The following is a 24,316-nucleotide window of genomic DNA, read 5'->3' as shown; positions in this document are numbered from 1 at the left end:
GGGAGCAAGGCAATAGCTCGTTTCATGTTCCTCGTATCCTTTCAAGACTTGGAACTCAGTGTGAATTCAGCAAAGAATTAAAGTTTGACCCAGCGGCACCACTAGATGTGTGTGAACTTTAACTCATAACTAAAACAATGGTGCAGAGGTGAGGGACCGAATGACTGAGAGCATATTGCCAAACTCCTCGCAAATAAAAATCTGTTTGGAATCTCGAGCTATTTACTAATATAGTTTCATTACTATTACTTTCGTTAACAGTAGAGAAGAAAGGCATTTAATGTTAAAAAAAATATACGATTAATACAATACAGCACATGCTTAGTGTGTGGACTACTGGGTTTCTTACAAATACATCAAAGCAATTACTGCCTATTATAATTTTCTCAAAATATGTAATAAACCCATGTCGTGTACACTACATACACTGGAAGTGCAACTGGAAACAATTAACACTTTTACAACTCTTTTCATTTCCACTATATAAATTGCGCCCCTGTTTTATAAGTTCTTCATAGCGGGATCATGAAAACAGCTTGTTCACAGTAGAATTCAGACAGTGTACGGCATGTCAGCAGCCTTAAATCAGTCAACCACCTTCCAGGTTTTCTGAAATTGTTTGATCATTTACTCTACAAACCACATAGCATCTCAGGCTGCCAATCGCTGATCCAAGAAATACTGTGTTTATGATTCAATTTCCTCACTAAATGGAGAAAAAAGTAGCACTGCTGGTATAAAAACAGCCTGTCTACACACAGAAAATAAGCAGCTTACGTACAAACAGTCTAATTCCTTTTGTTCTCAGGGCTCTGATGGACCACCTGTTAGACTTGATGCTCATTAGGCTGGAGACTGCCAGGCCGCCATGGGGCTGTTCTATCAAACGGCCCGACTCATCCTGGAGGAATCCGGCTGTAAAACGCACTCTCACTGGGAAATCACTCAGACGAGCTCATAAAAAGGCACACACAAGCGTTTACTCACACGGGCTCGCGCACACAGTACCCCAATACGCCCAAACAAACAAACACACACACACACACACACACCGTTGAATTTGAACTGCTTTGTGATGAGCGCAGAGGCAGTCGGTAACACCTATCCTAAAGGATTCAAAAGCCCATTATCCAGCGGGCTGGCTTTTGATTTTCTGTTTGGTTGGCTCCAGTGTGACAAGTTGCTGGTGAAAACAGATTACCTTACCAGGGAGTAAGAAATAACTTCCTTCAGCACACAACGGACGATGCCTTATAAACATTTTGCAATCCCATTCTTCTGACCAAGTATGTTGTCAGCATTTACCGGTTCCCCGTACTATTGTAACTCTAGTGTATTTTCCCAGCTTTAGATTTATAAGCCAAAGTTTTTCACCTCCATAAATCATACCTCACCACACACAGTTTAACTCCAATTACAGTACAAAGGCCACACTTTAGGAAAGAGGTCATAGCCATATAAAAAACAGCTTAGATAGCAGCACTCTGGAAGTCCCTTTGTCTCCTTTGATTACTCAGAATTCCTCTAACTGAAGCGAAAAGACGACCTCGGATATTTCATAACGGGCACGTGCTGTTTCTTTACACCGTCTTCCGGGCCGTTCTCTATTTAATGTGACTCTTCTTGAGAAACAGCATCTCCTCCACCAGTTCATGGAGGACTTTAAGTCTCCCGCAAACTATTTTGAGTCTCGGGATCAGGTTACACCGTTTTACATGAACACGGGAAGTTTTTCCAGGGGTAATGAGAATCTGTGCCAGCCCAGAAAAGTGCAAAGCGCACTCAGCAGGCCCCAGGGGCAGACAAAACAGCATTAAGTATTAAGGCTGCTTAAATGGAAAGAAATTCACTGTGTCAACCCAATTTCCTCATGAAGGAGCGAGGAAGTCATAATCTCAAAAATAACATGTTGACAGAAGGTGTATGTTCATGTTGCTACCAGTGCTGTGGTGCTAATGACCAAAACAGTGGGGTACCGAGAAAAAACACTGGCCCGGTTTTGTGATCCACCGACTCACGGGCAGATTAGTAATGATGAAATATTCAAGACTACTGTGGGAGCGAATAAACTTCCATATCTATTCATCGTGCAACAGGAAATCAACCGTCAGCTATTTTATTTACATTTTATTACGATTAATGATATCAAATATTTTCTTTTTCCTTACTCTCAAATGTGAGGATTTATATTGTTTTAAACTGGATAACTTTGACTTTTGGACTGTCAGTTGGACAAAACACACACATTTCAAATAAAACAGTAATTGACAGATTAATCGATAAAGGAAATAATGATTAGTTGCAGCCCTGAAGCCATTAAAAGCCAGTCTACAGCCAGTGTAAATGCCAATGTTAGCGGATGCTAAGCAGGTATACTGTTTATCATGTTCACCATCTCAGCGTTGCATGTTAGCATGCAAACATATCAATAAGGACTAAACACAAAATACAGCAAAAGCTGTTGGAATGCAGGCGTGTGGCCATTAATGAAAGTATTGGACAGACATACATTAGATGTCTGGATGTATGGTCAGCAGAATAAATATAATTTAGAAGACGAGCAGCTTTTTCCTTCATGTTGCAGCCATAATGCTTTGTTGAACAAATGTGACATGATTTCTTCCAGAACAGCACCTGCTTGTCACGTCTCTACGGGGTTTTTGTGGTCCAGTCTCTTAACTACACTAAGCTAGGATGCTCAGATGATCTGTGTTTACATACAATATCTGTGCATGAAGGAGAGACAGAGACAGACAGACAGACAGTCATCTGTAGCGAACTGCCAGAACAAATCAGCACCAGTCCAGTGAGCCCTTAATTTAGTGATGTACTTAATTACGAGCAACCTCCATGCTTAATGATGAAAGGGGGGACACAGTGGAGGGCAGGACGTGCTGAGGTGAGAGGGAGACAGAGACGGATCATGTGAGACACAGCTGCATGTAGATGTGAACAAAGCAGTGGGGTTTAATTATATGAACCTGCTGGCATGTCAGATCACTGATAACAGAGTTCAGAGGAGGCCTTCTCAGAAAGATTTACCGGACCGTTCGACCTAGAGGAAGTCGGTGAATGAAGAGTGGGAGGAAGGGTTCATTTCAGACTCCTACCTAGTGAGCCATATACAATCCACAATGACGTTATGGTCAAACATTTTTGGCTATTTACTGCATATTCCGGTCAATCTCCCTCTTAGATCTTGACTTACGGTCCAGGTGCAGAGCAATGCATTTATCTTATTAATATTGCAATTTTTGTTAGTAGCCACTTTTTTATCCTCACTTGCAGCTTGGCTCTATGACTCACAGCGCTTGTTGGGCTGCCACATGGTCCAGGCTGAAATATTCACCACTGAGTGGATTGCTATGAAATTTTGTACAAACATTCACGGTACCCTGAGTGATCTCCTGAATTTATCTCAAGCGCCACCAAATGTCAACAAGTTGTGTTTGTGGAGTGAAATATCCTTACGGCTGTTGGGTGGATTACAGTTGCATTTCCTACAGATATGAAAAGTCCCCGGTGAAGCGTCCCCGGCTGATTGATGGTCAGGCTCTCTGACCGATGGTTTTCTTTTGATGAAGAACATTTCACACACTTGAGCATTACTGAATGCACCTGAACGCACCGTAAGAGCTGGTGAAAGAAATAAAATATGCAACTTAATTACACATATATCCTTGAAATACAATTAAACTTAACTAATGACAATCTCTATGTTTGAGAGCTTAATGTGTGGTATATTTTAACTAAAACATTAATTTATAACGTTACATATTTTCGGAGGAAAAAGCAAACTTTCATAAGACCAATGCTAGTGAAGAGGGTTAGCATGGCGATATGTTAGCTTAATTCACAAGCATTACTCCATCTGATAAGCCACAAAACCGAAATTAGAGTAACTAAAATACGCACAATATGAAATAAAACATTGACAAACCTTGTCCCCTAGACAGCCAGGTGCTAAATAATACCAAACATTACTATCATAATTTATAGACTGAACACCTTTCCTCATTTTCCGTTTTTTGTGTAACTTCCGGGTTTTTAACCTTAAAAATAAAAGCACCCGCTTATAAAGGTGGAAACGAATTTAACATAGAAAAAATAACATATTATTTGGGTCATTTACACCCGGAGTATAAATTGTAAGCCTTTTGTGATTCCCTTGCCTTTTCGTATCATGCCATCATTAGGTCAGAATTCAAAATTCAGATATTTCAGATAATTGATACGACTATTGTCCTCTTAAAACTATTTGCACTAGTGTAAAAAATGACTTGGACCACACAGCGCTAGCTAATACAGCAGGTACATGTATGTTGGGAATAATGGCGAAACAATGTGTTCGTCTGCCCAAGAGTGGTGCAGAATAATGAAAGCACTTACAGCAGATGCAATGGAGACCCCACTCAGTGCCATGCTTGTTATTCTAGTGTAACAGAGTGCATTCCTAGAGCTTAGCACATATTAAAAATTCAAGTGACGCAAACTGGGTTAAAACACTACACAGTGCACACATTTAGTTCGGCTCAGTAGCCAGAGGTTCAAGCCAGACTCGTGGCAAAGGAATACATGCTTAAACACTTTGGAGCGTCGCCTGGCAGCTGTGGCCGTCCAGAAGGACAAGAAAGCTCAACTATCACTCAAAAAACGAAGGGGTAGAAGAAATTCTGGATGTCCTGTCATTCTTGTAACACACCCCGAAAATCGCGGTTTATGGCGAAGGACGCAGGGAAGAGGGATAAACACACACGTCGGTGATGTGAAGGCATCATCCTCTGTAGCGCCCTCATCATCGCTTCTGTAATCCTCGGGGACTCCTTTGAGGGCTGCAAGTGAGGGACCTTCAGTGAGAGGCCTTCAGCAGCAGCACTCGAGGTGTGCTCGCAGGTTTTTATGAGGTGCAAAGTGAGCTATTATTCCCTCAAACCCTTCAGCTGCCTTTCCTGCACGAGGGCGAGGAATTCTCTCTTAACCCGCCCGTCAAAAAAAAAAAAAAAAAACACTTGTATATGGATTTTTATGACTTTAGAAGTGTACTAGCAATTGACCTATCCCCTCTTTTTGGCTGAGAAAAGCCGAGTTGGACGGCGATGCTGCCAAATACTGAACTGCATTGTAGGATTCTACACTGTACTTGCAAACAGAGGAATGAAGCACTACAGCTAGTTTCAAAGTCTTGAGCCACAACCTGAATTTGAAATCAGGCTCACACTGTCGCTGCATCAGTGTCCTTTACTTGTATTATTTATGTTATGCCAAGAAATTATTCAGGTCTTGCTTTGGGCACATACCAGTATTTGGTTATCATAGAGTTCATAGACTGTATATAAAGATGAATGACCGATCTCCATTTCCTCCCAGGGTACAAAAATAAAGCCAAAATATCTCTGAATCTGTTGCTGCCATTTTACACTGGTGACACTAAAGAAGTCCGCAGGTGTCTACATGACTATTCCACAAAGAATAGTGTCATGATGTCATAACCCCTTTTTTTATTTCATTAAATAACTAATTCAAATCAAACTTAACAGAAAAATTATCACTGACTATAAATTAGTGTGATAAGAACTACCAATAATAACCATCGACCATCTTTGGGAAAATGTTATTTGTCCCATTCATAACAACGGAGGCGGTGGGGTTTATGACCTATACTGCAGCCAGCTTCCAGGGGAGACCAAGATGTTTTGAATTCACTTGTGGGGAGCTGTCATGTCATCCATTTATATATGCAGTCTATTGTTGAATTAATGGACACCATTTTCCCCCCACACATCAAGTATCGTATACTGCAATCAAACACACATCTCAAAGATGTGAGCGTGTGGTCATTAATCTTTATGAATGCTTCTAATGTGGGATTTCAACAATACACAACAAAGCATAGATGTGCAATGTCTCCATCCCTTTGTAGTGGGGCTCCATGTCCTGGTAAATCAAAAGCCTTTCTTTGGGATACACATTGCATTTTATGTCCTTGATAATACTTACAATGATGGGCTGTTAAAAAGAATGATTCTCCGCATGTAGTATGGAAAACCACATGGTCAAACACATGGCTAGTAAAAACAAATGGCCTATGTCGCTGTTTTTTCTAATAACATCACAAGTGTAGATTGGCAAAATGGTTGGTTTATAGCTGAGGCCTGAATGAGAACAAAGAGCTGCTGCACCATTTCGACAGCCTCATCATGTAGTATTGATCTTCCTGTGGGTCATGCCCCCCCCCCCATCCTTCCCTCCTCCCAACTACGCTTCAGGACTGTACTTGTCATCTCATTTCATCAATCCAGTAGGGGGGCTTTAACAAATCAATTACCAGCCTCTTGCTGGTTAGATCTATTAGAGGCCTCCACCAGCCTTTGGTCTGGGGCAAAACACTATGTTTCAGTCCACCAATACTGCTCGATGTTTGACTCATTCAAGCCCGTGAAGCTCCACTAGTGCTAACTGACAGCCAAAGTGAAATACTTTTGTATTGTACTCAGTATTAACTTTGACACCAAACAACAGATCTGCCATTGAATAAAACGTCAGCAGTGGTGTATGTAAAGATATCATCTCACAGACGATCATTGGTTTTAAGGATGAGGCTGACAACGTTCTATATTGTTTTCACTGTCAACGAATCCCATGAATAGACCAAAACCAATTTTGAATTTATGTATGTATGTATGTATGTATATGTAGCCAAAGCCAGGTACTATACCTTATTTCTAAGTGCCACAGACAGCGGTTGTTTTCTGTTTCATCAGTGAGCCGAAGCGTTCCACTGGCTAACCTGATCCATCATTATCATCAGCATGGGAAAGGAAATAACAGAGGAAAATAAAAGGATACATTTGTGGCCTTTTCTTTTAATATTTACATCTTCAGTCATAAAAAATGGGTTTTTGGAGAGTAATGCCATCCTTATTCTTTAAACTGCTATTTTACCACAACAGACAGGTTCAGGGATGTGAATATTAAGGATTAAAAAAAATAATGAGGATCATGTTTACTATGTTTGAATAATGCATGATATCGCAGGCGGTTCTGTTTCAGTCTATTTACAACAAAAGCTTTCAGTAAAAATACAGTATGATAATTACTCTGCACTCGTCAGTGTCAGCCGTACTTAACAGTTCCTCAAAATCAGAGAGCATTCAGGGGAAATTATCAGGTACGTTCTGTTCCGTCTGAGCCAGGTAAAAACATTTCATGGTTTTCCATAAGGAAGCAGATGATTTAGCTGTACAAAAACTCTTGAGGTAAACACAGCTGATCACTGAACTGGTGTTTCATCCAACTCATAAATCCTACAATTATCTAAGTGGGCCTACCGTATACAGCAGAAGCTGGTCTCACATAAACTGCCTTAAATCCTCCTCAAATAAACACAGTCCCAACAGCCATAAACACATCACCAATTGAGCTAAAAACCCAAACCGCGACGGAAAATAATGCAAGCAAGTACACGCTGTCAAACTTTGTAGGCACACATTTTATGAGGAAATAATGTTTACCCCTGGCATTTGGTTGACTGACACGGGAGCTATGCCAGGATATGTATCCATAGTAATGAGCCCAGTTGTGAATGATTAGAATGAGATTCAATCATTCCTGCTAAAGTATTGAGACAGTACATGTTGTTTTTGTACTGTTGGACTGCCTCATTAACCTGCATAATATGCAGTAAACACCATAAGGCATCAGGTGTGATTACATGTTTTTCTGCTTTCATTCGACACACTGTGTTCCTGCTAATAAAGTGTGTTTGACCTCCTAAATATTTGCTAATGAGGGCATGCGAAAAGAGTCCAATTTGCATTCCAAAAAAAAAAAATAGAAGTGGAAAAATGAGAAAATCAGCTCAACATCAAATGTTTATGAAGGCTTGTGTGATAAGCTGAGACGAGTTTTCCTGTAAAAACTAATGCTGGCTACTGCACGAGGTTGGCAGGAAGATAGACTGATAGATCAGCCAAAGGTTGCACCACACACAGCTAAACTTGCATCATAGCGGCTTTTTCTGAATTGACAAGGTGAAGGCTCTCAGCTGCTCCACATTTTACATTAAAGGTCTTGTCATTCTGCACCCAGTGTTTTGATAGATGGTGTTTACTGAGTGTGCTGAGACTGACAACTCAGGATTCATTATGATACACAATGCACCTTTATTTATTTATGCAGAGAGCAGTGGCCCCGTGCTTTGTTTGTCCTCATCACGGCAACAACCACACTAGATTATGTGCAGGCATATGAAAATGTTTATAGCTGAACATCCAGGTAGCCATCAGGTCAACCACACAGAGGTTTATGAATATGCAAGAGACCTCCGCTTCAAGGTTTAGTGCTGTCAGAAGGTGTAACTGTGTTGAGGTGGAAACATTGTGCATGCACTCATAGAGGAGAACTGGGTTTTATCTCTGCATCTCCAGCTGGGGTCAGTACAAAATGTCGATTCTTTGATCATGTAAGATCAAGATGTTTTGTTACGCTTTGATATCAATCGTTTTGGGGTTTTTTTGATGAATTTTCTGATCAAGATCGCGTGCACCTTGCGTTCAAAGGCCTTCTTTTTTTTTTAAATCAGCTTTCAGTTTATTCATTTAAAAAAAGCGACTGTTACTTTCAGTTTTGCTGATTTCTTAAAAATTCAAAAACTTCAACGTCCACTCTTGCATGGAAAAATCTCCTGCAAGAAAGGCATGGATCTAAATTAAGAGAAGTTTAACAGCCTCTCGCCAGGGACTAAAAGGTTTAAACTCTTAATCTGGTTTAGACTGTGGGCGTCTACTTGTGCAGCAGCTGACTCACTCCTGGGAGTCCACTCACAGTTACACAGAGAGCCTCCTAAGTCGGACAAATCTGCAAATAATTAAAGCTTTTGGAAGAGTTTGGAAGAGTTAATATATCCCAAATCTATTTTGAGGATGCAACTGTTTAGATGAGAAAAGCGTGCCGTTTTATCCATTTGTCTCGTAGTTGTAAAAAGAAGATGAAGGGACATGCAGAACCACGTATAAGAGTCTGTTTTTTGTCATTGTGAGCAACACTGGAGCTGTGATGCACATATAAGACCGGGCGATGCAGAGCAGTCAATGAACCCGTGGCTCTTCTTCAACTCTGCTCAGGTTTCCTCTTCCCACAGCATCACATTCACTGCCATTCATTCCCAGGCTAAGGATTCCCCTGCTCACAATATTTAAAGATATTGAACTAGTTGGGGTATAAGCTGGAAATGCCATACTGTGATGAGGAATGACCACTGGTGGCTTCCAAAAATAAATAAGCAAAATTTCATATTGCAATTTTCTCCATTAATCAGATAGTGGACATGATGTGAGACAGCTGAGCCAGTTTCTTGAAGGAAACCAGAGGTCTTCTTAATAAATGCCATGAGATCATTCATAATGATGATTATGTGATTATGGCACAGCTCGAATGTGTCCCTTCCAACATCTACTCAGACGATGTATTGTAAAACTATTAGGCCTTGGCAGTGCGACTGTCGAGACAAAAGCCTGAGTAATGTATTGAGGAAGCACCTCACAGTACATTATTTCAAATTTCAACTTAAAATATTTGGAATATTGTATAATTTTTGAATAACTACAACATTAGGTCTGGTCTTGCGTTGTAGCAGGTTCTGGAGACCAAACATAGCTTAATCACGGCCCTCAGATGGGAAGTTCTGATTGCGCAGGGTGAAAGCCAAGTTTGCAATTTAGTGTAGAACACAAACTACCCATGAAAGTAGCAGCCAATTACACTGGGAAAAACAAATATGTAACCACAGCCAAACTTAGAATGAGTAATAATTGTGTGTGTTAAATAAATAAATGCAATAAAGATTAATAAACTAGCCACGGCAGCAACTGTAAATTGTCTATAAATAAGGCAAGTGGTCGAATAATAGAGGCACAACAGAAAAAAAGGATCATCTTACTAACAGATACATCTAAACTCTACTGCACTTTCCTTTTGTATTCTTTTCTGTGCTTTGCATGAAAAGTCCCGTGAAAAAAACACCACTTCTGCCTTTTAAAACTTTTACAAAAACACAATCTTTGAAAGAAAAAACACTTAAAAACAGGTATGTCTTAAAATCACTCCTCATATTTGTCCACAGAAGTCTGATTTTCTGATTTCCAACAACCTTTAATTTGCTGATGTCAAGTTGTTACCGCAAATCAAAAGCTCATTGAGCAGGCAAACATGCCAGCGTGTGTCCTGCCAACTCATCTGTTCGTTGTGACAGCCTGAATCCATCATTCATCCACGTGATTAACAGACAAATGTCTCCGACAGTAGAGTGTGACATACATCATAATCTCCTGCATAAATCTGAACTGTACTTGTTGGCCACATGCAACAGATTTAGATTAACACTGAAGATTTTGTGAGGTCTTACTACCTCGTGGAAGCAGATCTTGGTACTAAACCTACCCCATTTTTAGGATATTATCTGCTGCCACAGTGAATATATTCTACATTGAAAATGCATTCTGCTGTGACACTGCAGGCAATAGATTTAAGTCATTCATTCCCCATTATGGATTTACACTTCATCGAATGAATGAATGGGCTCTGCAGCAGATGCAGGACGAAATAAATGAAATCCTTATTCACCTAACAAGGGCCAGCCATCTGTGTGCTCACTAGGAAACTATGGTTGATTATTCCTTCACTAAAAATCAATAAGCTCTCAATGAGCTGCAGCGGTGGATGCAAGCTCCTGAGGGGAGTGAGAATATGAGCCGCAGGACGTGCGGTTTTCGAGGTGGCATAATCATACATATAATCATACCGCCAATCAGGGTCTATTGTCTCCGAACAACAGGGCCGCGTCTCAGGGGATCGAACGAGCCCGCGTGGCAGGTACCCGAGGCCTGCCTGCTTTACTTCAGCTGTCATGTGGGAGAGTCATCAGCTCCATCAATCAAGTGGAGTGATGGGCGCCCTGCATTAGCAAATGTTTCAGAGTAGTACTAAATGAGAAGCGGAGGCAGGGGGAGCCCCACGAAAGTAATCTTGTGTTTAGTGCTGATAATGTATTTTTCTTTGCACAAGTGAAGGAAATCTGCCAGCAGGGAAAGATAATTTCACTTCTTCCCAGACAGAAATGGACTCGCCATAAGACTTTTCTTGATATAAGTGTCATTCTCCTCACAGTGTAATTTGTCTTTTTTCCAGATAATGGCATGTGTTTCTAGAAAATAAAACAAAAACCCTGACAATGAGGCTAAAAGAATTGCTAAGGTCTAAGGTTTTTTTGGGCAGAAAAAGGGAAGGCTTGAGGTTTCTGAGTGACAGTTTGTTTGAACAGTCGGGAGCCTCGTGTGTCTGAAGCTCAGGGTCTTCATCGGGGACCCCGGCAGTCACTCACACAAATGAAAACAAAGCTCGCAAGCCAGCAAGGCTGTGGATGGATTTCCCTTCAACTGCTTCCTAATTAAAACAGCCGCTGATGTTTCTACCATGTGGTGTCGAGAAATGTGTCTACTGTACAGGTTGGACACGTTTGGAAGAGCCACTTGGGGGATCCGGTGTGGTTTTGGACCCTCTTAACATCTCATCAGGTAAATGCTGTATGACCATAAGCAGCTGGGGGTCACAGTCAGGACAGCACCAGCTCGCCACAGATGGAAACACGTAGCCTCAAGGCCTTCACAGTCACACTTAAACAATCAAGGATAGGACCTTCCATGTAAAGCCATGCCATAGTGCTGTATCAGTCAGTCTTTATGTCTTGCCTGCTCTGCTCTTTTCTCTTTCGCAGCCTCGATCTCTCTCTCAGATGAAAAATGGATTTTTCTTGAGAGCACATTTAAAGAGTCTCATTATTCTGTCAGAGCGGCTGACAGTGCTTCTCCCCAGATCCTCAAACCTCGGGGGCTGGTAAAGGAAAAACAGTTGTGCACACTTTCTCCCAACTTAAACATCCTCCTTAGATCAAAAATAAACTCGGGCCAATTGCGTGTATCCACCTCCTGCCGAAGAGGAAGACCTCACTTGGCAAAATAGCCAGAGGGGAAAGTCACACATGCGAAAGGTCAAAGACGAGGAGAAACACTATGGCCACAGATACCAAGGGTCAGTGCTCAGCCAAAATAAACCACTGGAATCAACCCTGTAAACCATCATGATTCCATCAATCTGTCACTGGCCTGATTTTATTCACGATGACAGAGAGAGAGCGGGAGAGTGAGCGAGGGAGAAAGCGAGCGAACGAGAGAGTTGGCTCTGCCTGTGAAATACAATACAGCACAAGCTGTTTTCCATCTGGAGAGATGTCAGACTCGTCTGCCTCACCAAGCCATGACAAGCTACATTAGAACTGCTCAATTTACACCGCGTTTGATTGGATTTGGTAATGACACATATGATACATATACGCAAACACAAAAAATACATGGCTTACAACTTTACTAAATCTGACTAATTAAAAATAAAATCATTTCTTTAAACAACTTTCAATATCCCACAGGTGTAGCTGGACAGGGAACGCAAAAGCATGAGCAGAAACAGTAGCGAAAAGCCAGCACCAATAGCAGAAACCTATCTGGTTTCATTCTTTCATAACCCACACAAGCATTTAGTGAAAAGCCCCCTAAGGCTGAGATTACAGCTCTGGATTGGATTCAACTCTTGCCCTCTCTCAGTTTAGCTATTTGATGAAAGGCTTGGCAAGGGTCACATCCATGTGCGGTGGGTATTTAAAAAAAAAAAAAAAAACGACTTAAACGAAACTATACGAGAACCTGCACCAGACTGGTCGTCTGGTTGTAAATAACCTGTGGTGTCCCAGAGGGTGGCATACTGCAGGCTGTTGTGCTTTGCACGCATTTTGCAGAGTACTAAAACCACGCACTGGGTTCCCAGGGCTCAACGGTATCAATTAGAGGCAGCTTGTGAAAAGATGTGCTTCCTCCGTTGCTCTGGTCTGGTCAGAGGTAGGAAGTGAGGGAAGAGAGCGGGAGGAGGCAACTCCTACAGCAGAGACCGTTCGGGTCTACAAGAAACATTCAGCTTTCAATTTGCTCTGCCAGCTTGAAGTCCATAAATAAAGCAGAGTACGCAACAACACACACCTGACCAAGTGAGAGAAAGGAAACAGGAATGGACTGAAGGGTACAACGATGTTCCCTCTCGACAGACACCTCAGTTCAATGACTTCAGAGAACACACAGCATCGGAATAAAGGCCACAAGGGGCACATGTTTAGTTGTATCCCAGCGTTATAAGTCAGGGGGGAGCAGCAGGTTACCCACAGTGGAGAAACCTGCCAGACCACAGGCCCTTTTGCGCTGCATTTGACTCACCACACTTAGGAAACACCGGATACTGTAATCATATTTGAAAACCATGTTAACCACAACAATAACACTTGTCAGAGAAATTCCAACATTTGTCTCCTTTAAGGAATGAATCTGAGCCTGACAAGACAATGATAATATCAACTTAATAGAACATTTAGCACTGTCACTTTACTCAGTGATGGCCTGCTGTACAGTGATAGCCTGTTGGTTAGCTGAGTCAGTGATTTCCTTCCCCTAGTATCACCAGTGGCATTTGCCAGGTTGCCCCAGACAACAAGATTTAGACCATGGTCAGCCATGTCATTTGGTTTGGTTGCCACTGTTACTGTTAAAGAGGTCCAAACAAGTCCTCTAAATTAAAAGACAAAACACGCCATTTGCACTGCCTTTTAAAACGACACATAGAAGCGTTTTCTATTGTGATGCCCCTTTAAGCAGGAGAGGATAATCTGTCTATGCCTTACAAAACCGTTTACCATTGAATTACCATTACCAAAACAGATATATTTAATGATATGACCATGCTATAGTCAAGGTTTGGTTAGGTTCAGGCACAAAAATGACTTGGTTAGGTTTAAGGAAATATGGTTTAGATTGAAGTGATTACGTCGTTAAGGTTAAGGGAAGCTTGACGTCATGGTTACAATAATAAACATGTGGTTAAGGTTAGGGAACTATCGTGGTTATGCTTATTGTTGGTTTGAAATGGCAAAGGAACAGCAGACTCCTGTGGTTAAGTCTGATGTTTTGTTCGGGAGCTCTTCCTCAAATTCTGAGGCGACACATGGCTGATAAACAAAAACAGAACTGTAACACAGCGCTGCACAGCAGTGCACCACCACACTTGAATAGAAGAATGTGAATGCAGAAAATCAGGTTACTCCTGAAAGCTTTACCACAGTTAGAGCACCAACAAGTGGACTTTGGTTATGGAATATATGTTTGATCATTCTTTATTTCACTTTTTCACTATCAAAATATGGCTTAATCCATTTATAAACAAATTAAACATAGCAACCATTCTGTCAGTTTTGGCAACCAGAAGCTGATGGCTGGTATCCAGGCTGGCAACCGGCTCTGAAACTTGTCGGGCCGCATTTCCCCAAGTGCATTAACCGGCGCATCATCTTTACAGCTAAACATTCCTGCTACGCAAAACAGACATGTTGGGCTGGCGTATTCATAACAAAGAAGCTTCTGTTAGCTCACTAACTGTGAATCCCTTGCCCTCCTTCCTCCATCTGGCCACTTGAAAACGCTAACCAGAGCACGTACGACCGTAATGAGTCCACCCAATTGGTTCTGACAGGTTTGGTCCGCAAAACTGCAGCAGTTTTCTGCTCTGTTCAAACAGTGAACACTGAGGTCTTGCTTCTTTGTCCTTCATAAACAACAGGCCAACACAACCAGTGCCTAATTCCCCCCTGTTTGGGGACAAATGGCCTCCTTCATTGGGTCCAGGGAGAACAGAGGGACCACACAGCTCTTTATTTTTACAATGGACAAAGGCAATGCTCCTGAACCGGCCAACTTGTGTCATAACCTTATCGAAACGAGCCAGTGCTCCTTGTCAGAGAATAAGGCCACGTAGATGGAGAGGCCCAGTGAAGAGGGGTAGCCTTCTCCTCTTCCTTACTGAAAAGGGCAAACTATAGCATCCCTGTTGGATATGGGGGACAGGGGAGTTTTTGTTTCTAATGGCGTGGGGTTCTCTGCTTACACGTCGTGCCCCCTCTCATCCGCAGGCCTGTTAATCCCATTAATATGAAGAGGGCCAAGAGCCTGAGAGTGGCCACGGCTTAAGAGCCATCAGCCAGCATTAGCCCTCGAAATCCAAACCCTTGTCTAGACCCATTAACAACTTAGCCCCGCAGAGTCAAACCATTTGAGACCCATGTTTAATGATGGGAGCATAACCTATAGCCAGCACTCACTGATCACCAAACCCATTCAAAACCTTGGTGTCACGAATGTACCGAACTGACAAGCAGTGATCGTCATCATGCTCTTTGAATAAAAATCTGACTAATCTCATTTTGTTGGTCAAAAAGAACATTTGAGTATTTTCTTGGCAGCTGTAAAGCCTTTCTCACATTATTGAGTAGCTGTATTGAATGTCTGCCATGAAATATTGACCATGTGAAGGATTTGCTTATTGGATGATTCAGCCCGGTATTACACATTATTCCCATTTAAGGAGATTATTATCGTGTGTGTGCGCGCGCGTGTGTGTGTGTCTGTGTGCAGTATACTGTAAGTGTGTGTTGCTGTATCCACATGATGTTTTAGGGGAGATAATCTGTGGGCTTTTAATTAAATAGCCAGGCGAGGAGCACTGAGAATACCCAAAGAGGGCTAAGGTTAACGTCTTGTGCAGTGCAGCGAAGATGATCTCTAATGCCTCAATCCACCACCACGCAGCCAACCCGACATCTACATATGGCCCATTTCTCATCCCACCGCATACCAGTCGGGTGATTTAAAAGCATTAGAGCCTGATTAATGCAGCTTTGAAGCAGCTTGCTCTGGCCGGGCTGGAGCACAGCTAGGGCTTTCAAGAAACGATGGGCACGGTGACTGCTCACGAACAGCCTTGAATCCCACGGTGAGACCTGTGACCTGCTGCTGTAGCGCATCGCAAGTGACAATCGGCTGAAGATGGCAATCACCGGAGCTCCCTACACCCTGCTTTACATATTCAGTTTCATCCAACAGCAAATACCAGTTTGCTGCAGTAATGAAGGGATTCAGCTCCATGCTATGAGATAAAGTCCAAGTAAAAGAAACTTGGTATATGGCATACTGGCGCTACCACCCTCAGCTCTACAACCTGCTACTGTTCACACACAGATTTGGCGACAATTATTTTTAAAATGCATCTTTTACTGGTAGCATAAGCATTTAGAGTCTTTATAATGAATGCAAAAATTTGTGACTAGTTATATTGTGATATTTGACATATTAGGACAACAAAAACAAATATATTTGATAAGGATCTTTTAAATGTATTACTTTTGTTCAAAATTTGTGACCAAATCTTAAGTCCACATCTATTCTATGAGACTGTACATACACACTGTGGCTCTTTGAGCTCAATGTTACATTATATCAGCAGCATTGTTCACATGGTCACTGTGAACATGTTGAAGTTCAGTGTGTATGTTTACCATGTTTACCATCCTATTTTACTGTGTTAACACACTAACATTTGCTGATTAGCACTGAACACAAAGTACAGCTGGGGATTATGGGAAAGTCGTAGTTTTGCAGGTGTTTGGCTGTGAGGTATTACAGAAACTGACCTTTTTACCTTATTATGACACTAGAGGAAACCCCAGGGAGCGTGAATGTCTGTACAAAGTTTAAAGGCGGTTCGTCTGACAGTTGGTGAGATATTTCAGTCTGAATTGAGTTCCTTGTGGAAAACAAACCTTTCACTTGCCAGAGCGGCGAGAGAGCTGCTGTAAGGCAAAAGTTTGCCTAAGCCTGGGGTCTCTCCCGCTAATACACACAGATCACACAGTGGACGCTGCCTTCACACTCTGGGCCACGCAGCAGCCCGAGGAGCTAATTTCAATGTTTTGACAGTCACTGAGAAACCTGGTCCATCAGGTTAGGATGCAGGAATGCAGTATTCTGCTGCAATGTGTGCCTTTCCGCACGTTTTTACATGTTAGGAAGTGCACCAATAAAACACTTTCTCGGGTTTAATCGCTATTGCACATTTTCCAAATATGCAGGTATTTCTGATTTTTCCTTTCTGCCCTGACCGCAGGGAATGCAGCACTAAGGCCAACTTTTTGTAAATGAACCTTAGGAGGTGAAATTCAATAACCAAGATACAGTATAATGAAGTCCTATTCTGAGCCTGATGACAGTGAGGGAGAAAAGGGAGCATCATATCTAGTCAGCTGTTTCCGATTGACCTACATATGAACTCACTCTATCCAAGACTCAGATGCTTCAAGTAATTCTGTAGGGTTTTGTGGGTGAGGGAAGCAACTCACAAACATATCACAACCCCTCATTAATGGTATTTTTAGAAACAAATGAATTTCTGCCAGGCTAGCTTATCTCGCAGTTGTGGCAAGGGTGAAAATAACCGTTTCTACCCTCATTGGCTATCTCTTGGAAAATGAGAGCTCAGGAAAATGGAGATCCAATCTATCTGTGGTTAGACGCTGAGCTGATCTTTCCGGGCTGGTGTAGCTCAAATATAAATGGTCACAGTGTATTCCAATAAGGCATTCATCTATTTCTGTGACATGACTGGATGGTTGGAGATTAGCTATTGTTCTGTGATATCTGGGCTTTCTTGAGAGAAAAATGAAAACAGAAATTGCTGAGTGAAGTTTGTTGCTGCTACTGTGCCTGGAATGTGACCAGAGACAGGTTGGCACACAGTAATTGTATACTGTGTACAGTTTACAGTGTCTATAAACGTTGCTCAGAAATCACAAACATCTTCTTCTCCTCATCTGAGAAAGTCGATCAGAGAAAGTGTGGGGCGAACAAAATTGGACAGGACGCCTCACACATATCTCCTTCCTCTCCTGCTGCCAGATTGTACTGTAGTCTGAGGGAGGAAATGCAGGAACATCACAGTTTCCTCTGGAGAACAGACACACTACACACTGAAAATAGACACTCCCACTTTAGTCATCACCAAATTCATCGTTCGTATTATTTTTTTTTTTTGCAATAACTGATTTTACACATGTTGCACAGTTATTTACACATCCAGCAGATACAGGGGGGGAAACATTAGCATTCATTCGGTTAGCTCTGCTTTTCCTCTTCAAGAAAGAAAATTAGTCTTTAGAAGCAAAAATACAACCCCATGTTCGCTAGCTAGTCACTTAATTTGTCTGTCTGCCATCTGATGCCGAGAAAAAAAGTGCACAGTGGGTTTTCGGAGCTTTTTCCTCTGAAAACTGCTGCCTGCTGTGGCCTTGAGAGCTGTGAGACTGAACCCTTTCAAATTATTCACTGCCATTTGATCCACAGTTGTAAATCAAATTCTAAATTGAAAATATTAATTATACCAACATTAAAAAGTCGGATAATATGACTGTATGTGCTTTTGCCATCTTCACTGGCTCTATTAGACTGTCTGTGTCATCGGAAACTTTGATGTCTCCATCATGGCAACTACAAGCAAACACAGCATCCTCCATTTGAATTCAATTCAAATCCTTCAAACTGCAGAGGGGAGAAAAACCCTGCTTACCAAACGGGACCATCTGGAGGCAGTCGTTGGATGATGGGAGCTGGAGGCCTAAAAGGCTTTGGGGGGGTGGTTGAAGGCAGAAGGCAGAAAGAGAAAGAGAGAGAGCAGCTACGTCTACCACACGATGCCGTGAGTCCCTCTCTGCAGGCAGGACAGTAATTACAGGGTGCAGACAGTGAAAGCCCGACTGGGAAAAAAGCAGAGATACTCAAACTGCTGGGTTGCCGCCCTCTACATAACCGCAACCAGCCCATCCTACAGTATAGGCCACGAGAGCAGGGTTCCAGCTCAGTGCACTGCCGCAGAGCACCAAGGAAGAGGCAGCCATGGGTGAAGACGGAGTCCACGTCAGACCAGGTGGGTCAACAAAGGCTGGGTCACCTCACACGGACCACACAGAGCCTTCAGATTGTTAGCAAGGGCTCGATGAAGACTTCGTTGGCATGCCTGGATTTTTAGATCCACTCGTATTGTCAGTCACAAGGCATCTTTGAGGAAACCGCTCAACATAAGTGGCGTAAAATTGAGCAAAAAATACACCAAAAAAATAAATAAATAAAGATTTGTTACTGTTTTTTTCCCCCCTGTAACCGGTTGGTACGATCATTAAACAACATGAGTCACTGCCCCAAAGCGCTCTGTGGCTTCTTCGCCGTCATCGACTCGGAGGCTCACATCAAACCGCATCAGTGTGAAGTGCTTGGTTCGCCCCCGATCCCGACATCTCTAATAAAGCTTTCAGGGCATGGAGCACAGCAGCGACTCGCCTTTACCAACTGTCTGAGCGTTATAAATCATCGGCCATGCCCAGGGAGGCTGCGTCCTTCAGCGTGACCCGTTACCTTCACACATCGTCACACAGTCAAACCTGACGACATCGCACCGGGGCAGAGAAATGAGGTGGGTGGAGTTCATCACATCCGTCACACTGCTGACAGGGAACGATAATCAATAAACCCAGTGTGTGTGTGTGTGTGTGTGTGTGTGTGTGTGTGGGGCTAGGCTACAATATACCTCCAAGACAGCTCAATGTCTTCCTCTGTTAAATGGAGAAAGTGAGAATCACCATTAGTTTTTTCATCTCGTCTGACCTGTGGCACAGGTCAAATCAGAAAGTTTAAGGATTGTGAAGTAAATTTCGTCACCTGCTATCAAGCTAATAATGCACCGATGCCTTTGCCAGGTTTTGCTGCTATACCTCATGTTTCTGGTGTGCAGGCTTACAGCAAGTCGCCGAATATTGCACCAATATTTCTCCTCTGACATTTATCTGGGCTCTCCCATTCCTTTACTCAGTCCTAACTGTAGATTATAGCACAGCAGAGATATGAACTACGTGACGTATGATTCCCATTTTCCAGTGCAGGTGTCAAAGCTGTGTACGTGCTAATGATGAGTGTGTCCATGGGAGGGGAGAGGAAAAGCTTCCCGGGGCGATTTGGCACCATGCAGCAGGCCACTCTTCCAGGCTGTCATTTTTATCGAGGGAAGGGCCGTGACTGACTGCAGGGTCAAAAAGCTGCCTTGCATGGGATTATATTTTTTTACAGCCTGGGGGATACAGTTTCTTTTAACACATGTAAACTGTTTTTTTTTTCCTCTAACTGTTACCTCCCAAAGGCCTTGGTTACTACGAATGGAATGCATGAAGTTTGCTCAAATTAATGTGTAACCAGTGAACCTACCTTTGATAAGAGGTATAAGACTGAGCATGCTCACACACACACACGCACACACACCTCCCTTTTCCTTTGACACTCCCTTCACCACGACAAGGATAAATAGAAAGAAAGCAACAAATGGAGACTACAAGACTACCACTCAGTCGATTGCAAATCCTCGGGTGCCTTTTTTTTGCCGACTCTGTAGCCTCTAGACGTTTTACATGCACCCAAACACACACCACAATTCAAAATCCTCACTTTTAATCACTAACAGTTAAATCAGTGCATTAGTCTCACAGCCGGGAGCAAAGGAACAGCACAATCTGTCTTTTCACAGGGAGGAATCAATGCTGCACTTTGACAAAATATCCATAATTAATTATTCTGTGACTATTTATCATAAACATTCAATTGGAGACGCAGAGTTTCTCTTTACTTTTAAAACTACCTGTACTAAACAAGACATCAGCTACAGATCTTTAAGCGTGAAGCCTCGGATTCAATAATACTGATGTCCTTTGAGTTTTTGAAAAACATTATGGGAACGATCCACAAATTACAGTCAGGCTCAGTTAAAATAATCCTGCCTAGAAGCTGCAGGGCCTTGGGTAATGGCAAGCTCGCAGTTTGATTTATCATCATCCACGCATTTTTCTACACAGCATTAGCTTGTTAGATCTGTCTGTTTGTCCAGAACTGTTTTACTCAGCAAAATCCTGTATCCCTGTGGCACCCTTCCGTCCTCTAGCTCCCTCCGTCCCACAGTGGAGCCCGAGGGGACAAGCGACGGCTGCTAATTACAAGTCTGAACCAAACACATGGTGTTAAAAACAGATAATGCTTGAGGACAGATAGCCGGCGATGGAAAACATGTCAGAGACAGAACACGTCAGAGAAAATCTTTTTGGCTGAGATTGGAGAGCTCTTGTCAGTCATCTGTTTCGTAAGAAGCCTGCAATAAGTTGGAGCAAAACTCAGATGGCAATAAATAACACTGTGCTAACATCTCTTTGGAGAATAATCGGGGCTTATCTTTCTGTAATAGATTAATACTTGGAGGCTGGAAGTTCTCCCAATCTGCAGCAGCAGCAGCAGCAGCAGCAGCAATGGCCTCTCACCTCCACGCCAGCGCTGCCACTCCCTGACAGGTTTATGGACACAGAACACAACCTTTCTTGCACAAGAGTTGCAAGAATCACCTGACCATAACAGAGTGGAAGAGCACAGCGACTCTACAGCGAGAAAAATGTCAGACTTTCAGCAAAAAGGCCTCAGGGATTGTGCTAAGCAGGAAGCGTTCTATATACGGAGCTTGTAAGCGGAGTTGAGAAGGAAACACACCACCAGTTGATGCGGAGGGTGTTAATGTACTGTTTCTTCTCTGAGCTGCATCCTTTGGGTGTGTTTTAAAAGCTGCACCACTCCTGGTACAGCACGCATGCACAAGCAGCTGGTACAAAAGCACATAATGAGCTCCACTTTGTTCTCTTCAGAGCAGGTGTATTCTCCCCTAATGTCTAGTAATATTCAGTGATTATTAACCAGAGTTTATTAGCTATAAAAACATAGCGAGAGGCGCCATAAAACGACGATGCATCTGACCTACATCAAGGAAGGGATGGTGCATAAATGCGCCCGAGGCACTGACAACCATTCAGCCATCAAATATCAAAAGGCCAGCTATGAGTAATGCATCGGCCCTCTGAACCCAAGCTCTGCGCTCGCCTACTCGATCTGACAGTTTCAAGTGGAGGGTGACAACTTTCTGCCTATTTGCGAGCACGTTGATAAAGAAAATACTTTGCTCAACGTCTCAGCAGGCTGCACATTCGGAACACTTTGGCAAAGTCACTTCTGCTGTGGAGCGAGAGGACACATTTCTCCTCCAGAGATCAATTATTTTCTTCAGCGCAACTCAAGAGTCAGAGCAAGTTCACACTCTGGAGACTGGATCACTTTTTAGTAGAATGAAAAAAAACTATAGTGGTCTTAGGAAGGTATTACTGCTGCAGGGACATGGTAAAAATATATATATGTGTGTGGAAACACTGAGTGATCATGACCCTCGTAAAGTCACTACAGCACACAAGTGTCTGCAGGAGAAAGGGTGTCAGTAGGGTGTCAGTAGAGCAGGCGATCACTCTGCAAAGCACCAGGATCTGGTGATGAACTGACTGATATTCGCTCTCCAGCTCAGCTCACATGATTGAAATGCCAGAGCACTGCAATAGTGCTCAGTCAGAGTTCTGGCTACATGATAAATGGATCATCTACCGCCTGTCGTTAGGTACTGGGGAGGGAGGGAAGGGGCATACAGTGGTGTAGGAAACACGGGGCTGGTTGTCATTCATTCACCCAAGTACCTGTCATCGTAGCAGAAATCGGCGCCCAGAGTGTTGACGTACAGGACCAGAGCCACGGCGCCGCACAGCAATTCTGCAAACATTTCTGTCTCGCACACACGCGGGAAGTGAATAATAAAAAATAAAAATAAAAAAACAACAACAACAACAACAAATAAAAAAAAACAAAGATGCAAAAAAGCGAGATCAAGGGAGAGGCAGCGAATCCCGACCTCCGTTCCCTCTCAGTCCGCGTCTTTGTCAGGATGTCTCTGCGAAAACAAGTCCATTTCTCCCCCCATCACCCTCGCTGAAGTGCACAAAGTGGATAATCCACGGGTCGCTTTCCTTCTAACCCATGCTGGGTCCGCGCCGGAGAGCTTGTTTTATATCCTGCAGGGAGTTGGAGCAGAAAATGAAGCAGGAGCAGCGTTCAGTGGATGTGTGACAGCGCAGGCTGCAGCACGCCTTCCCGACACGGAGGAGGATCAGCGCTCTGATGCTCAGCGGCCGCTGCTGGATCACCGTCGTGATTGAGACCTTCCGTCAGGCTGGCCGCAATCACACCCCCAGCTTCCGGTGGGCCTTTTAAAATAAAGCTCGCCGATAAAGCTTCCATTTTTGTAGGCGATTTAAAAAAAAAAAAAAAAAAGATGATGGGGTGGATAGAAATCCAGTATCACCCTCACTTGGGCGGAATAAATACTAATGATAAAAATGTGTCTCCAGGCCACTTTGTAAGCAATGAATCCATTTAGCCTTTCATTTTATTTGGATGCATGTAGTTGTATCTGAATAGGTCCGCATCTGCGTTATGTTTCTCATTTAAAACAGCCATTCATCCATTTCTGCATTAGACCTGATGTATTTTAGACCTGATGATATTTTACATTTTGTCACGTCAGTAGCTATTCTCAGCTAAAAAAAAAAAAAGCAATTAGCAGGTAGGCTACAACGTAAAATATTGATTTAAGTTGATCTAAATCACAGCTTCTATCCATGATCATTTCCCCGCTGGATTTATAACACAGTGTAGCGTGCTTTAATAGTGAGAGTAATCTGCTTCACTTCCGCTCCTGCTCTCTGTGTCTCTGGTTTGTTGACGCAGCCGCAATCCAAACGCATGTGGTTAGGAGATCTGGAGCGCATGCGCAGTGCCCCACCTCCGGAGATGGGAATAAATCACACTACGTGATGCTGAGTCCCGCTGTTAAGGGTCACTAAGTACCACTAACAGTAGTCTATAATATGGAGGTGGTCCCCGCAGTGACGTTCAGGGACATCAAGGAGTTATTCAGGTGGGTACTAGGCATGGATTCTGTTATTTCTTTCCCCAGGGGCTCCCACCATAATGAATGGATTATTATTACAATCAGATGTGTCACTCTCCTCATCTACCACTCACAGCATCATAGACTTCATTAAGATATAGATTAATATGTGTGTCTTATTCCTCAATTAAGACGGGTCCACATATTAATAACTAAACCCTGAAGCCATATATATTAGAAAAGCAGGGCTGTGAAACCATCCAGTGTGTGTTGTGAATGATTTTAGTGATTCTGACTACTTTTATTATAATACCAATCTGGCCTCAATAAATGATCACAGCTGCAGAGAGCAGCAGCTGTAAAAGGAACACTGTGCATTTGTGCTTTGACTTCTGTTCATTGAGAAAGAAAGACAGAAAGAAACAATGAAAGACAGAAAGAATAATGGTAGAAACTCACAGTTGTTTATTTCAAGCTACTTTAGGTCCACTGACTAGAT

The 24,316-nt window shown here is 42.7% G+C and overlaps 1 protein-coding gene across 1 annotated transcript in view; it reads right to left on the bottom strand.

The window, feature by feature from the left end:
- tmtc2b (transmembrane O-mannosyltransferase targeting cadherins 2b) overlaps positions 1–22,650 on the bottom strand; it is an 87,853-nt gene extending 65,203 nt beyond the window's left edge. Inside the window, exon 1 of the mRNA XM_070831038.1 lies at positions 22,568–22,650. Coding sequence (XP_070687139.1) covers positions 22,568–22,650 — 83 coding nt within the window. The remainder of the gene's footprint in view (positions 1–22,567) is intronic.
- Positions 22,651–24,316: the final 1,666 nt, after the last annotated feature.

The sequence above is a fragment of the Pempheris klunzingeri genome, chromosome 5 (genome assembly GCF_042242105.1).
Source record: "Pempheris klunzingeri isolate RE-2024b chromosome 5, fPemKlu1.hap1, whole genome shotgun sequence".
Taxonomy (NCBI): domain Eukaryota; kingdom Metazoa; phylum Chordata; class Actinopteri; order Acropomatiformes; family Pempheridae; genus Pempheris; species Pempheris klunzingeri.
This window is presented reverse-complemented; position numbering and strand designations above follow the sequence as displayed.